The sequence below is a fragment of the Rhinolophus hipposideros genome, assembly GCF_964194185.1.
Source record: "Rhinolophus hipposideros genome assembly, chromosome: X".
NCBI lineage: Eukaryota > Metazoa > Chordata > Mammalia > Chiroptera > Rhinolophidae > Rhinolophus > Rhinolophus hipposideros.
In genome coordinates, this window is record NC_138046.1 from 81,816,843 (window position 1) to 81,833,982 (window position 17,140).

A 17,140-nucleotide genomic window follows, 5' to 3' on the forward strand; every position below is an offset into this window, starting at 1 on the left:
CAGACAATCAGCTCTAATGCGTCTTTTGGAGCATTAGATAATAATAATAATATAATAATAATATAAGACCCGGTATCGTATCATATATCATATCATAGATCATATCATATCATATATCATATTATAAGAACGAGTCTTATAGTAAAATAAGGCTGGGTTTTATATTAATTTTTGCTCCAAAAGACTCATTAGAGCTGATTGTCCGGCTAGATCTTATTTTTGGGGAAAAACGGTATTTATCCTTCAGGACAGGTCAGCTCTTCCTCTAGAAACCTTCTGCATTCCACCTTCTCCATTATGGCCTGGGTACCCGTTGATATTTCCACAGTTTCCTCTGATTACCTCTATCACGGCCCTTGCTGTACGGAATGGTAATTACCCATTCACTTGTTTGCTTGTCACCCCTCCCAACAAAAAGTACTCTCACACATATGCTCACTCGCTTTTACACATGCAGATATGTAAGAATTAGAATCACCTCAAGGCCTGCTCCGTACTGGGTGTCTGATAACTTAGTGGTATATGAACCAGCATGTGTGTATATTTATATGTAACTGTGTCAGGTATGCAGGTCCTTTCTAAAACACCTGAGGTAGGGAAGAGGTGGCCTTATTTGTTTTTCTAGGTCTTACTAGAATTGTCAGTAAGATTTTAGAGCTTGCTTTGCATTATGGAACAATGTCTATTGCCTGGGCCATTAGGGAGGCTGCTTCATAATTTCTGTACAGATTCTGGTGGGCCTCTTTTCTTCTGATATCTGAAGAAACTAGACCCAGTGAGGGCAGCGTGTGTGGAGGTGCTTCTTAACTCAGAGAACTCTGATATGTATGTGTATGCGTGTGGGAGAGTTAGTGGTTTCGTGCATGCTCACCTCAGCATTAGGGGGTGCGAAGATTATATGTCTGTGGTGGTAGGGGTGCTAAAATCCCTAGTATTATTGGCTGGATAGGTGAAACAACTTTTACCGGTCTCAGTAAATTGGTAGCTGAGCTTGTGGCTTGGAGGGCAAGATGTGGCTTTATCAATTCAAAAAAATACAAAGCCATCTTTTAAAGAAGTTATAGCAATCTATGTAGGGATCAAAACTAATAACGTGGGTGTCATGTCCTTCTTCTTTTACTGCCCCATCCCAGGACTTTTCCGAAACAATCATAGATCTGCAGAGTTCAAGAGCATTATTTGGGCTCTCTATACCTCTGTTTCCAGGAAAGTGACCATGATAAATATGAACACTGTGAGCTAGTGGCTACTAACAGAGATACCTAGGTATAAGGCCACTCTTCAGCCTTCAGCACATCCACTGGAGGCAGGTGCTAAGAGTCAGTATTATTTTAAGGCTTATGTCATAAACCTCGTTTGGGGACAAGAGTTAGATTGGGCTGGAAGATTAGGTGTAGGAGAGCAGCAGGCTGAATGGGACTGGGGACATCCTGTTTCAGGATGGTCGGGTAAGGTCCTCCATGTAAGCTTAGCCAAGGATGGTGCCGCACTGAAGGTCTGCTCTTAGTGAGGCAGCGCTGTGGAATGGCATCTGCCTTCTGACTTCTTTCCCTGGATGACTGAGGAGGCCTTCCCTGAATATTCAGATGGTATGTTCAGCCACATTCTTTGCTACTTATAGTTTGGGAAGGGAAGACAAGGGGGAGCCATGGAGTCAGCTGGTCAGAGGGGAGTGAAGGGAAATTGAATAATGAGTGGGCTCAGGCTGTGGTACCATCCCTTCCTCTGAGTTTGTTGGGGGAGCTGTTCCTGTGGGTCTGAAGTCATTTTCTTTTTCTGAATGGCCAAAGCCACTCTAGGCCCATTAAGACTCTGCAAATCATGCTGCTTTAGCAGAAATGCTGATACTGGCATCTAAAACCCATGTGTAGTGCGACTTGAGTGATGTTTGGGAGCCTTTTTAAAAATTAAGTGTATTGTATTTTTGCATCTCCTGGTTCATTAATCAAGGAAGAGCATTGGCATGTGGTTTTCCACTTTCCAAATGTAGAAGTTGCCAATTTGTGTTTTTCCAGAAAATTCATTTTTCTGAAAGTACTTTGGACCGTCACCATCTGTCTCTAGGCATGGATCCTCCACCTATGGAAAGTACTCCCAGAGTTAAATGGTTACCTTTCCTGTTCCTGTCTGTGAAACTGGGAGATTTACTGCAGATTATTTAGCCTGACCAGGCAGAGAACACCAGCTCCCTCCTCAGTCAACCAAAGCCTCCTCCAGGGAGGGCAAGTGTGGTAAATGACAATATCTTTCCTCAGGCAGCCACGTGTTCTCTGAGAACAGGATGTGGGGAGGGCTGGGCCCCAGTCACAGGGTATGGGGGCGGGTGCGGGAAAGTGGGTTGGTGGTATGGTCAATCCAGTTGGTGCCTGCCTCCTTAGCTTTGAGAGGCATCAAGAGCCCCTGTATTTTTCAGTGTTCACTCATGTGTACATCTACCCACAGATTGTCTGTGTTCTTACCCTAAGAAAGAACGGTAAAGACCTGTGCATGAGGCCCAGCTCTTCAGGCTGGATAAACTCCGTGCAAGGAGTGTGTGGGCCCATGCTGCCTTCTGTACCAACCTATGCCTTGTGACTGCTGCAGCTTATGGGCCATTTTGACTAGGTGTTGTCAGGAGAGCTGGGCCCCAGTAGAGAATAGGGCTACTTTGTTGTTCTTTCCCAGGGCTGCCCCTTAGATGGCTTCCTAGCACACTGAAGTGATTTGCATGTTTAGTTTCCTTTTAGGCCCATCTTCTTCTCCCTGCCCCCACTACTTCTGCTGGGGAACTTTGGAGATGTGCTGCCTGGGGTGGGGAAAAGAGGATGTAGCTAGCTTCCTGTGCAAAGGAGGGTGGGGCGACCGCCTTCCTGCCTGTCTACCCACCCGCCCAGACGCCATTTACCCAGGGCTTGAGGAAGTGCCCGAAGAGTTGAGTTCGGTCACCAGAGGTTGAGGGGCTCTCCGGCGCGTAGTGATGGGGCTTTGCTTTTGTTGGTCTCTCTTCACATTTCTCCGCCATGGGGATTGCCAGGAGGTCTTTTCCTGGAATCCTAATGCTGAAAAGGCCTTTAGAAGCTGACTGGTTCAACCACCTCTGATTACAGATGGGGAAACTGAAGCCCAGAGAGTCCTTTAAGTCCTAAAATGAATCAGTGGCAGAGTTAAGATGAGTAGAATTCTGGAAAGTTGGACCCGGAGCTTTCTCCCTTCCTGTAAGCTGCTAGTCCAGAGGTTTGCAAACTGTATTTGGCTGAGCTACCTGGGGAGCTTCGACCAGAACAATTCTACTCTTATGTACTTCATATTTTGAAGTTTCATGTGATTTTCTGTTTGGGAGAGTGAAGAGGCAGGTAGCTGCTGAAAATGTAATAAAATGTAAAACCACTGCGCAAGATTTAGTATAGTTGGGACACTCAGACCTAGGTTACTGGGACCAGTCCCAGAACAAATTTCTGGCCCACTATTTCTTGGCTGGTTGCTCCCAGCTCTTGATGTAACTCCCTCTATCACAAGAAAGACTATTCACACCCCGTGCTGCCATCCCATTGATCTCCCATCCCAAGGAGAGCCTCTCTTGTAGCACCCTGAGACAGAGCTAGAGGTCACAGGCCACTAGGTTTCTTGGATGAAATAAATAATAGGCCTTTGGAAGGACCCTCTTGTAAATTTAGTAAGAGAAACTTGGAAGGGCAAAGAACAGTGTACTGGTAGTTGGGGAGACCTGGGTTCTAGTCTTGTCTCCTTTACACTTGAGCAATTCGCTGTTTACCTCACTGAGCCTCCATTTCTCCCTTCTGTATAACAGCGCTTGTCCCTGCCTTGCCTTTCATACAGAGTTGAATTGAGTGCGAGCATGCATGAGGACAAGTGTCTTTTAAACTGTAAAGAATAGTGCACATGAGGCTAGGATTATTATTGTATAAGGGTGAGCCAGAGGCCCTGAAAGCATCTGGGTTGGATAATGACGTTGCAGGAGAAAGGAACGAAAATTTATCAAACATCTAACACATGCTAGGTGCTAAGCCAGGTCCTTTCCTATAAGTAAAGGAGCTAATGTTTTCACAACAATCCTGTGAGGTTGGTATTACTACTTCCATTTTACTTTTAGGGAAACTGAGGCTTCAAGAGATCTAAGACATGGAGTGCCCCAGGGCCTCCCTCCAGAGCCTGCACTCTCTGTCAGGTATTTGTGAAGAGACCTTAAGAATATGCTGTGGTTTCTACTGCGGCTTTCCAAACTGTCCCCCTGCCCCACTCCAGCGTCTTTCAGTGGTAGGGATGTTGCCTTCATGTCTTTACCTTCATGTCTCAGTTCAGGGCTTTTTACCCTTAGCTTTCCTTGGTGGTACACCAGGTGCATCTAAGTGCCCTTGTTTGGCCTTTAGCTGGTGGAGGAGCCCTTTGGGTCAGCCACCCTTTCCTTGACAAGAGAGGCTTCCTATTCCCCTGGAGAGGTGGTAGGGAGAGCCAGGGATTTGTTTCTAGTCAGACAGACCTGGCTCTTGGCCAAGGTCATGTAGCTAGAAGATGGCAATTGCTTCCCTTTATTGATACTCAGTTTTCTCATTTATAAATTAGGCCTAAGAATGTTTACCCCACATGTGTCTCATATGCTGGTAAATGTTTAACAACAGACTCTCTTGTGAAGCCACAGTTTGAACTGTTTATCATTGCCCATGGTGTAAATACTCTCACCATGGCCGATTTCAAGCTACCAACACATCCATGAAGGAGTTGTGAAGAGATGTGCATGATTAGCTCTAGTGTGAGCTGGTTCCACTGCACCATTATTATTCATATGTATTGTAGATTCCCACACTCACCCTACTCCCAACCTGATCACATCTGGATGCAAATGCAGGACCCTTTCACCACGTCTGTTCTCTTTCCCAAGTTCCCAGAGCATCCAGGAAAGATAGTGTCATTTAAAGTCTGCTCCTTGCCTGAAAATTCTACCGGGAAATAGTGAATGTGGATGTTTAAGAGGCAGAGAACTCAAGAAGGCTTTGATTGGAGCCCTAATTAGAACATTTTGATCAGTATGTTTTGACTGCTGAGGTATTTATATCTGCAATGACTGTTTCCTCCCACTGTCTGATTCTTAACTAGATGGCAGGATGGTGGAAGGCTTTGGACAATGGCTGGAAGGTTTGACCATTCCTGAAAGTATTTAGCTTTCTGATTGGAATTCCAAAGTCTTCTCCCTGTCCTGCTGGCAGAGCCAGCACTGCTGGGTCCTAATCTCAAAGTCCCTGTAATGAGGAAACATTTTGATCCTACCTCTCATCTCATATCAAGAGCATCTGTGCCAGGTGATGTTTCTTCAAACTTCCCAGAAGATAAGAATTGCCTGAGGCAAAACTATTAGTTCCTGAGTCCTCTGGAGAGCCTGTTTCAGTAAATTTGGAGTTGGGTTCAGGAACCTGGGCTTTTAAACTAGTGCCCCAAATGATTCTTATGATCAGTTAAGTTTGGGAAACACTGCATTAGCACTGCACAGTACTCTGCCAGTTTGGCATCATTATGCCCATTTTACAGGTAGGAAAATCATGAACTCATGGCTTATTGTTGGTGAAGCTGGATCTTGCCTTCGGGTTTTCAGTATACAAAGCTATGTTTCTCCTACAACGGAGTCATTGCTTTAGTGCACAGAACTGCCTGTGGTGGTGGGCGTGGTGATGATACTAGGTGGGGAGAGGCAAGGATAATCCCTGCCGTACTGTACAAATGGGGAGACCAGGTTGCAGAGGGGTTTGGGGGAAGTAGCAGAACTGATTGCATCTCTGATCTTTTGTGGAGGTTGACTGTGTTCAACTCTGGATAGCCATTTTCCAGGCCCAGTGGCCCAGATGTCTCTGCAGTTTCTCTTTCCGTGTTTCCCTTCCATCAGGCATCTCTTTAGCCATATGAACACTAGCCCATGAGAGGCTGGTTAGTGCAGGGAGCTGTATTTCATGCCAGTGGTTCCCGAGTCTGGCTGAGTGCTACAATTATGTGAAGCTCTTAACTTCTGAGGCTTGGACCCTGCTTCTTATATAATAAATCAGAATCTCTGTGGGTGAGGCCAGGGAATCTGTACCTTAAAAATCTCCCGAGGTGATTCTGATGAGCCAATTTGTAGACCCAGTTTGTGATTTTTCTGGATACCAGGTGAAGGAGTTTGGAGGTCCTGGTGGGTTGTGTTGAGCGGGTGGGGTCATATGTATATTGTTGACACATGATTGGAAAGTGGCAAGGCAGAGCCCAGAATAAGGAAAGATCAGGCAGCCCTTTAAAAGGACAAGGTAGCATAGGTGCTCTGTTGTGTTCTGCCTCCCCTCAGGGCTCTGCTTCTTGGGGGGAATCCCCATCCCGCCCAAGAGAGAAAACATTTAAAATAATGCAAGGATGTGTGTGTGTCTACCTGATGTGCATGGCTTCACATTGCCTAACGAACTAGAATTCTAATCACATTTTAGAGTTTGCCCTCAAATTGAGAGTTCTTTATGCTAGAAGGGCTCTGGAGGTTTTCTTGGGCAGCCCTTAGCCCTCTGCAGCTGAATAGATTTTGTTTTAAATCATTCCCGAGAGGTAGGATATTTGTAATAATATGGCAAAAAAAGTAGGGGTTAGTCATCATAATCTACTACTTGTGATGTGCCAGGTACTTTCATGTGTATTATTTTAACTTAAATCTCTCAATTACCCTGTTGTGAGGTTGATATTATTAGACCCATTTTATAGATTAGGAAACTGAGTTTCAGAAAAAGGAAGGTCAAAGAGGCTCCAAAGCCTCTTTCAACTATGTCACACTTTGCTCCTCAAAGAGATGAGACCATTATTTCTAGGACGAGGACTCCAATTTTGTGGATTCCTCAGATACCAGCTTTGGCTGTTGGCTTACCAGCAAGGTTGACAGGAAGCTGACCTTAGCCTAGCTCTGGGGTTGAAAACAGAGCTTTTTGACTTCGTCTGGAAGCCTCCCCCTGCCCCTGCATAGTTGACTGATCATGACTTCAAGAGATTTTAACACCGAGAAGCACAGTACAGGGCAAAAATCCCATGAGCAGTGGGTGGAACCGAAGCTGAGGCTTGGATCAGCTCCAGTGTTCTTCAGAGCTGTGATGCCGGAGGTTGCTGGGGTGTGTTTCTGAGCAGAGAGAGTAGAGCCCTCTTCTGGTGCTCTGGGCAGAACTGGCATCTTCAGGCATCTATAAATGGTCTGTTTCCAGTCTACAAATACTTCCTGTGTAACTTGCAGGCAGGAAGCTGGGTCAAGCAGGAAATATGCGCGAGACTGAAGCCCAACTGGGTGTGGCCCCTCAGAGGTTTCGCCCATTTGGGAGACTTACATTATTAGTGATGGGTCCTCTTCCCTTTTGTTTCAGCTGCTTCAAATTTTTATGGGAATTGAAGAATCTGTATTTGACTACCTGGATATAAATCTGTCTTCAAATTCCCTGCCTTTCCCTGATGCACCCCTCTGCCTGCCCTTCCCCAACCTCGGGCTTGGGTCTGAGCTGTCCCTGCTCCCGGAGACTTTCCCAATCATTTGCTATCCAAGTTTTGGCAAAAGAAGCTGTCCTAGAAACAAGGGAGGCGGTTCCTTCCATGTTGTTACAAAAGGTTTAGTTTTTAAAGAATGGGTGGTGGTGAATGTCTCAGAGCCTGAAAGTTAGGCCTGCTCTTTGTTGAAAGCTAGACTTCCAAGCAGTGTCTGCTTGGAGTTTTTCATGGAAGCAAGCTGATCCAGCCTCCTCCACGTAGTCTTTCAGATTAATAGTAGTTAGCCTGAAGTGTCCACTATTTTCTAAGTGCCAAGATGATTCTATGACTTATTATTAATAGGCTAGTCTATCAAGAGCCAGGCTTTTTTTTTCAATATTTTTTATTAGTTTCAGCTGTATGAAACAGTGATTAGACAGACATTGATATACCTCACAAAGTGATAACCCTAATAAGTCTATTACCCATCTGACACTTTACATAGTTATTACAATATTATTGACTATATCCCCTATGCTGTACTTTATGATTTTAAAAAATTATTTTTAAATGTATATGTGACTATTTTTAAAAATTATAGTTGACATTCAATATTATTTTATATTAGTTTCAGGTATACATTGTTATGGTTAGACATTTATGTAATTTATGAAATGATCCCCCCAATAAGTCTAATACCCATCTGATACTACACATACATAGTTTTTACAATATTATTAACTATATTCCCTATACTGTACTTCACATCCCCATGACTCTTGAAACTACCGATTTGTACTTCCTAATCTCTTCACCATTCTCAGTCAGCCCCCCAACCCTTCTCCCATCTATTATTACTGTGCCATAAAAAAGAATGAAATCTTATCATTTGAGACAGACAATATGGATAGACTTAGAGGGTATTCTAAGTGAAATAAGTCAGAGTGAGAAAGATAAATCTCACTTACATATACAATCTAAAGAACAAAATAAATGAACAAATAAAACCAAAGCAGACTCATAGATACAGAGCACAAAGAGCCAGGTTTTTAATCCCTGCTGTCACACTGCCTAGCAACCATGTGACCTTGGACTAGTGCTTCCCCTTCTCTGGACCTCAGTTGCCCCAGCCGTATATTGCAGAGTTTGAATCAAATAATCTATGAGGTCCCTTTCAGGTCTGACGGCTTGGGTTTCTAGACTGTTTATTCTCTAGGACAATAAGGATGAGAAGTTCAGAAAGGTGTTATTCTAGATGAGATTCTAGAATAAGTGGGTTGAAATCTTGAGGAAGTGTAAAGAGGAGGAATGGCCATGCCAAGGAGGTGATGGGGCAGCCCCTGTGCCTGGGAAGCAGAGATGAACTGGAATTGGGGGATAGGAGTGGATGTTATTTGCTCTTGGGGTACGGTTTGGCTGAGCTGATTTTGAAAGTAAGTTCTAGAGTTAGATCAAATGGTGAAGAGCTAGTTTCCCTCCTGACCTTCATGTGTTGAGAGGAAGAGGGAGAGACTCTACCTTGGCCTGAGATTGAGCAGAAGGCTGTATAATTAAGGCTGGACAAATGCGGAAGCTGCAGCTTGCTAAAGTAACCTCACTGTTTCTGACCTTTTTAGCTTTGGCCTCTGCCCTGAGCTCTCCTCCCACAGTGACAAGGTTATGTTCTCATTGCTAAGGGGTTAGTTATATTTGGGGTTACTCCCCCAAATATATGGCGACTGGTGAAGTAACACTCAGTCTCTAATACACCCTTGTCTCCCAGTTGAAATGCTTCTCAGAGAGCTTTTGGAGGGCAGAACTGGGCCAAAGCAAATGAAAGGGGACCCTTGTCTCCCATGGCCTTTGCAGCAGTTGGAGTGGTTGAAGAATTACTGCTGACCCATTAAGGTATGGGTGTGTATTGCATTGGGTGTGGTTCTCTTTTCTAGAAACTACTAGAAAGAGGCACAGGCATAGGAAAGGTTAACCCCAGGCAGGTCTTGCTAGCAATAAGGGTCTGCAATTGGGTAGGAAGAGGTCAGAACTAATAACTGGTGTACCAGGTACGACTTCCAAGTCAGAAAGGAAGAGGCTGAGTTTCTGCAAAGTGAGTGATTCAGTGGAGGAAGGGGAGGGGGAGAATAACTCCTAGGCTAGAGATTCAAAGCAACTCTTGTTTTTCCCCTTATGGAAAACAGCTGCTTGAGGCAGTGCTGTCATCCCAAGAGGCAAGACAGACCAGACCTTGCCCTGCCCTATCCTCCCCCAAGTACCGGTAGCAGGAAATGGTGGATGCTGGAGCCTAAATAATTGGGATAGGCAGTTTGGGTGACACTGTGGTGACTGCTGTCTGTCCAGGGAAGAGACCGAAGGTTTTGGGTTTCCCTGGTAGGACTCATCCTGCCTCTGCTCCCCGCCCCCCCCATTACCTTTGCCTTCTCCATACTAGCAGCTCCATTGAAAGCCCAGAGTGGGTGGGCCCTCAGGGAGAAGGGGGAGGTGGCAGAGGGGGGTGAGGTCATTGAGCTCAGACTGGCCTGACTCATAGGCTCTGCCCTGGCAATGGGGCCTTCCCAAGCAGTGCTTTCAAGATGTGCCCAGGCTTCCTATGTCAGAGTGTTTGGGTCTTGGTCAAAATAGCTGCTAAGGTGGTGTCTGAAGACAACACTGAAATCAGCATGACCAGAGAAGTGGGTGGAATCATGAAGGGAGCCCCAGGAATGTCCAGAAGACCTGTCTTCGTCATTTGCTGGCTGAGTAAATGTGGCTTCAATGATGTTCAGTGAGACTGTGGGTGATGGGGCTTGGCACATAGTTGATATTCAGTAAGTGTTTCTGTCTGTCCTTTTGTCACCTGCTTCTATGTACTTCAGTTTCCTCATCCATGAAGTGGCACCTGTAATGTCAATTTCCTCTGGCTTACAGGTTTGTCCTTCAGGCAAATTACTTGTGATTATTTGACTCTCTGCTTTCTCCTCTGTCTCCCTCAAACTTCTCTCCAGGAAAGAGCCTTCTTATAGTTCAGTGGCATGGGGCAAGTGGGGGGAAACATTGCCCTGATCTCCTCACTCTGGCATGGCTACTAACCTGGGTACTCCTGGCTCTAGGGAAAGAGAGGGTCCATTATTTGAATCTGTATAGGCCTGGAGACCAAAGTACCCCAGCTGCTGCAGCCAAGGCAGTGCTAGCATCTGCCAGGCTGTTTATTGTTTCTCAGGCCAGCCAACTGGGGATGTAGGAGAGATCCCAGTTTGTTGAGGACTTTGGTTGTCAGATCACTGAGATGGACCTGTTAGTGTCCAATGACAGGCTTGGTGTGGGAAGTGTCTGTGTTTAATTGTTCAATAAATAACAGTGGATTTATTGTTCTTGGGCTGGGGGTGGGAGGGCTAGTGTGTTTGAGAGGGTGACACCATCCACTACTACACCCAGACATTTTTTTTGTTCCTTAAACTCTTAATGTTCTCCAGAGACAGTCTTTAACTTCAGTCTGTGCCTAGATCCTCAGCGATAGGCTTAGGCTGGGATTTAGAGCTCTGCTGGGGACCACATCTTAAAATGCTACCCCACCTAGGCTATCACCTAGGCTAGCTTCTCCACTCTTGCCAAGCTGAGGGGCTGCCTGGGAACTTTCTTCTGACTTTGGAAGCTTTACTTTTGGGTTTTTGCCTCCCAAACTAGACCATCCTCTTTTTCTCATTGAGATTGCAGAGTCCAAGCTCAAAAAGAGAGGGCAGTGGGTGCCCACTAGGGTGAGCATCCAGTGGGCCCTGTGTGGCAGTGGGTCTGGTCCTGCAGCTCATATTACACACTTGGGTCCCAGATTAGTATAAGGGAGAACAAGGGATCTTCTTTGATTAAGACTTCTGCCCTACCTATCACTTTCAGGCCCCAGTTATATTACTACCCTTACTACCCCCACTACCTCCGACACACAGAAAACCAGAGAGCACAGACACATGACCCTGTCCTCATGACTCACATTTTCTTCTGAGTTAACTGGTAGCAGGAATAGAAGTCCCTTTGTGTTTGCTTCCCCCCTCCCATTTTTTAAATTCTAAGATTATTTGTCTCTACAATGAAATTCAGGAAACCTCAGGCTGCTCTCCCTGGAGAAGCAGCCACAGTGAAATGGCAGAAACCCTGAGCAGGGATTCTGGAGAAATAAGTTCCAGTTTGGTTTCAGCTGGACATCTTCAGATTTAGTTCTCTGCTGAGAACTTTAGGACTGTCCTTGTTCTGGTGTGATGCTCTATCTAAGAGGGAGAGCGTTGGACAACACTGGCCTCTCTGGCATGCTTATTCCTAACCTAGGCTGGGTCCTTTTCTACCAATTGATTTATTTAAGAAGCATTTTTTTATATTTTTAAATTTTTCAATTACAGTTGACACTCAATATTATATTAGTGTCAGGTGTACAGCATAGTGGTTAGACATTTATATAACTTACGAAGTGATCCCACCTATGTCTTGCACCACCTGACACCATATGCAGTTACTACATTATTATTGACTATATTCCGTAAACTGTATTTTACATCCCCATGACTATTTTGTAATTGCCAGTTTGTACTTCTTAATCCTTTCTCGTTAACAGATATTTGAGTTAAATATTTGGGCTTATGAGCCAGGCCCTGAAGATGCTAGATTCGCATAATTTGTGATTGACATGATATGCGAGAGACACTGGCTTATTTCCTTTGAAAATTCTTCCTAATAGTGTGAATTAAGGAGAACTCTTAGGCTGTGGAATGTTGCCCTGGAGTCCCACCCCTTTTCTCAGTTTCCTTCCTGGGCACTTTCTTCCCAAAATCCCTGTTCAGATTTTGCCCCACCCTGCTTAGGACTTCCAGGCTGGCTGGCACTGCTGACAGAATTAAGGCCCAGCTTTCTAGCACAGCATTCAAGGCTCTCTACCTACCTACCTACCTTCCCAGCTTCTCTGTCTACTCTTCACTCTGCAGGCCTCATTCACCCTGGAGTAGGCCTAGATCCTTGCTTCTAAGCAGGCCATCTGCATCTCTGTCTCCTGGATCATCATACATTTCTCTACCTGGGACATGTGGGAGCTCTTACCCCACTCCCACAGTCTCCCTTTTTAAAAAAATCCAGCTTATCCTTAGAGACCAGTACACACCACTGAACTGTGGTTCCTTATTTCCACGAAAGGTTTTTTTGTACTGTTATGGCACTTCTCAGGGTGTCTCTCTTATATGTTACAGTTTTCTATTATTCAGTAAGTACTTTGAGTTCAGAGACTGGTCCTACACCTCTAACCATAGTTCCTTAAACATAGTATTCCATTTATATTGGGTGAACTGAAATAAATTTTTAGGAAGCTCCTTAACCTGGAGTCCTCGGGCCTCCATGGGGTCCATTGGTATAATTTGAAATGTGAAGGATCCGTCTGGCTGGAGGAAAATTATGTATTTGTTTTCACTAACCTCTCACTGAAATTTAGCCCCTCTTTCAATTATGAATGTAGGCAGAAAAAGGAAGTTGTAATGGCAGTATCTGTGATTTTGTCACCAATGGAAATTTAAGATGCTTTTATATCACAATTTAGTTATTGTATTGTAGAGTTCTCAAAATATTATTTATGCTCAGCACAAAGTTGAAATTACAGTAGTGATAACTAATAAAACTCTGTGTTAGGTAATTACTTAATATGATAATAAAGAAGCACATATTAAATTTTGATAACTATTTCAATATAACTGGTTCCTTTTTATCTACTCTATGTCATACATTTACAAATATTCTGAGAAGGGGTCCACAGATTTTAGACAGACTGCCCAGAAAGGTCCATGGCACAAAAAAATTCAAGATGTAAAATGTTCCCACCTCTGAATCTGCATGCTATGTTATATATGTCTGTCTCTTATATTCCCTTGCTTAGTACTGTTCATTTAGCCACCATCTTGTATATATCCACTGAGTCTTGCATATTGGAGAGGTAACTCTCAGTAGGACAGAAACCTTGAGATGAGAATGAAGTCCCATGTACTAAAAGACCCACTATCCCTTTTCTGCTCTTTCCTATCCCTCAGTCATTGGTGTTTTGAGGTCTCCACTGACCTAGCTCGAGTGTTTGAGGCTAGATGTTGTGGCCAAATTGCAGCCCATTGGGCCTCATTCTCTCTACCTTGTGAGGGCTTATTCTACGAAGGTCACTGGATTGGCAGGAAGCCTAGGGTAACACCAAGTCAAGGTGGCTAACCTTGCCCATTGCCTCCCACTTGGGTACTTGCCTTACTTGTTCCTGCCTTCAGGGCCTTTCCTGTCCCATTGTCAATCCTGAAATAGATTTCCTCCCTGACTCTCTGGTGAGATTTATTTACAAAGTTGTTCCCCAGGCCTGGTCCTCATCAGAATTGTTTAGCTAGCAAAATGGCTGCCTGGCCTCCTCTTCCCCGCTCAGTGACCCCTGTGCTCAGGAAAGGCCCAGAGGTGTCAAAGACTGATAAGGCTTAATGTTTTACCCATTCCATGGGGATTTGCATCTTGACAATTCTATTTTTAGTCTCCCCCCCTCAATAGTGTAAGTAGTACATGAGCATCTTAGAAAATGTAGAACACACTCATATGATCACCACCCCAAAACCAAGCCTAACACTTGGACATGATTCCAATCATCTTTCTATACATAGTTTTGACAAAATTGAGCTTATACAATCTTTTTGCTTATTCTTCGTCACTTCATATTACTATTTCAATTACTGAGGAGTTTTTCCTGCATATAAAATAGTCTTATAAATATTTTATATGACCATATAACAAGCCATCTTTTGGCTGTACCATATAGAATACTTAAACAAAATGTCCAACAATTGAAAAACATCCTTGATTTCTTTTTTTTTAAGTAAAATTTATTGGGGTGACAATTGTTAGTAAAGTTACATAGACTTCTTTTAATGGGAGATGTTTTCCACTTTGGTATAAGTGATATTTAGTGTATTGGTTTAAATTGTGAGGTTTGGACTTAGATCTGAATTCAGACCCTGTCTTCCCTACTTACTAGTGGTGTGACTTTAGACAAATATCTTCTTTTTCATCCTCAACATGGAGATGATACTCTGTACTTCACAGGGTGATCGTTGATATGAAACAGGGTATCATGAAGCACCTAGTGAGTAGTAAATCTCCATACATGAAAGCTTTATTGCTATTACTACCATCACCACCACTAAGTTTTTAGCCAAAGGAACAAATCTCTACGGATGAAATTTCAGCTATCATTGACTTGAGCTAGGGGATCTGTTTGTAAAGATGGAGAGTACTTTTGCTAGTGCCTATGAAATCCTGTTTGTGGCTACGTGTTTTGTTTTGTTTTGTTTTGTTTTCTCTTTTAAATCTGGGCCTCTCCCTGTTCCATTTTCCCTCTGCTGACTTGGCTTTGGTAGCAACTCTGTGCCACCCACACCTACCTCTGCTGAGGCCCCTTTCCTCTCTTGTGCCTAAGGAGACCAATAACACGTGAGTACAGGAAGCATTAACAATGCAAGTTGGTATATAGAGCCATAAACATCAGTTCCAAAATGTACCTTGGATATCACCGAGTGGAGTTGACCTACACCACCCCCCTCCCCCATTCCTGCCCCTGCACAGATGAAGGGAACTAAGGCTCATGAAGAGAATAAGACATCTAGGGTTGTAAATTGAGCCAGTTAACAGTGCTAGGCTCGGAACCTAGTGTTCTTTATCCTACATTTAACTTGCCTCTGCAAAGACCAGTGCTGTAGATAATCCAGGCTGTAGATCAGAGGTGGGGAGAGAATGCTGTGGGCTTGGGGCTGGGTGGTGTAGGTAGAGAAGACAGAGAAGGCTTTCTGGAAGAACTACAGTCAACATTTGCTTCCTCTTGATAGTAAGCTGATTTGCATTCACTTGTTTGCCCCTTGGTAAGCACTGTTCTATTGCTGAGTTTTTTGTTTGTTTGTTTTTCTTCAGTAGTAAGCTGTTTGGGAACAGGGGCTGAGTTATTGTTTGTTTATTCCAATATTCTCCATTCTTTGCCACCAATTTTTAAGTTACTCAGGTTCTTAGCATCCTAATTCCCTATTCTGTGGTTGAACAGAGATACTTGTCCTAGGCTCTATTGAGCACAGAGCCAGACAACTAACTTGCTTCCTTTGATCTCATCCTAGATCAATGTGCGTGTGACCACCATGGATGCAGAGCTGGAGTTTGCCATCCAGCCCAACACCACTGGCAAGCAGCTCTTTGACCAGGTAAGGGAGGAACTTGTTGCTCCTTAGGCTCTTTCACTTCTCCCGGTAGCTCCTACCACGATATCTGCTTCTTGGCAATCTCTTTTCCTATCTGCTCCTCCAAAAATAGGTCAAAATAAAGGCCTTAATAACAAAGGAGGCAAAGTTTAACTTTGAAAGCCTGCATCTTAAATGGCTCTGGTTAATCCTATCGTTGGTCCTGAACATGGCAGAAAAGAGAAGTGAATGGGGTATGATTTTGTGCTAGAAGGCTCTGTGTGCTAACATTTTTAAAGCATCTAGCACAGAATCATACCCCATTGTATACCTGAAACTAATATAAAATAATATTGAATGTCAACTATAGTTAAATATATATATATATGTATATATATATTTAACATGTATATATTTATACATGGTTACAGGACGTAAAGTACAGCATAGGGAATGTAGTCAATGGTATCGTATTAGGTTGGTGCAAAAGTAATTGAAGTTTAAAAGGTTAAAAATTGCAAAAACAGCAATTACTTTTGCACCAACCTAATAATAGCTATGTATCGTGTCAGATGGGTAGTAGACTTGTTAGGGTTATCACTTTGTGAGGGGTGTAAATGTCTAATCACTATGTTATTTTGTACACATGAAACTAATAATAAAAAAAGTAAATTAGACTCCAAGAAAAAAATAATTGCATCTAGCTCAACCCCATATTCTTGTTACTGCATCACATGGCTTCTGTCACATTTTTGTTGTTATTGTTTTCCGGTAGATGAAAACTGACTTACTCTCCCTAAGGTAGTGTGTTCTATGTACATTTCCCTCCAAAGAATATTGGGACTTAGGACAGTCCTGGGGCTGATGAATACAACAGGAGGGTACTTCATCTCCTGAAGCCATGCCAGGGAGGTGATACTGAAATGTTTATTCCTGTCTCCAACCTAAGGGGTGTCCCTTCACTACAAATCACCATTATCAGAAGGGATGTGCAGTATAACAGCCAGGTGGGGGCCACAGAAATCCTTCAGCATTCAAAAACTCTCCAGCGGCCAAGGGAATGTGCCACCTGCAACCAGACTTTCAGGAGTGAAAATATGGTTCCCTTTTCCAGTGGCTGGGATCCCTCCGGATGGGCCATTACCTCATTTCCCCACCAGCCTCTGGTGAGATGGGGGTTTGATATTGTCCAGGATGTTAGGACCACATGTCACCTTGATAGATTTTTCTGGGCCCTCTTACTTCCCTTTCTCATTTGCCCTCTGAGTCCCTCTACTGTCTGAGAACTTCCTCAGAGTTGAGAATGGGAAGAAAAAAAGAAGAAAGTTTGTATTCAAATGAGATAATTCTATTCCTATGAATACACCTGACTGGTGAGGGGAAAAATAAGGAGAGAATAGAGATGGGGTGGTAAGAGGCTGTTTTCCAGTCAGATCTCCATGTAAAAGGGATGGCTAGAAATCTGAGGAAAGCTTGGTTGGGCATGCCCCTCTTGAGTCCCTGATGTC

The 17,140-nt window shown here is 43.9% G+C and overlaps 1 protein-coding gene across 2 annotated transcripts in view; it reads left to right on the forward strand.

The window, feature by feature from the left end:
• The window catches only part of MSN (moesin), a 66,686-nt gene that overhangs the window by 26,699 nt on the left and 22,847 nt on the right, over window positions 1–17,140 (forward strand). For both annotated transcript variants that reach the window (XM_081041812.1, XM_081041813.1), the window contains exon 2: window positions 15,573–15,656. In XM_081041812.1, coding sequence (XP_080897938.1) covers window positions 15,573–15,656 — 84 coding nt within the window. The remainder of the gene's footprint in view (window positions 1–15,572; window positions 15,657–17,140) is intronic.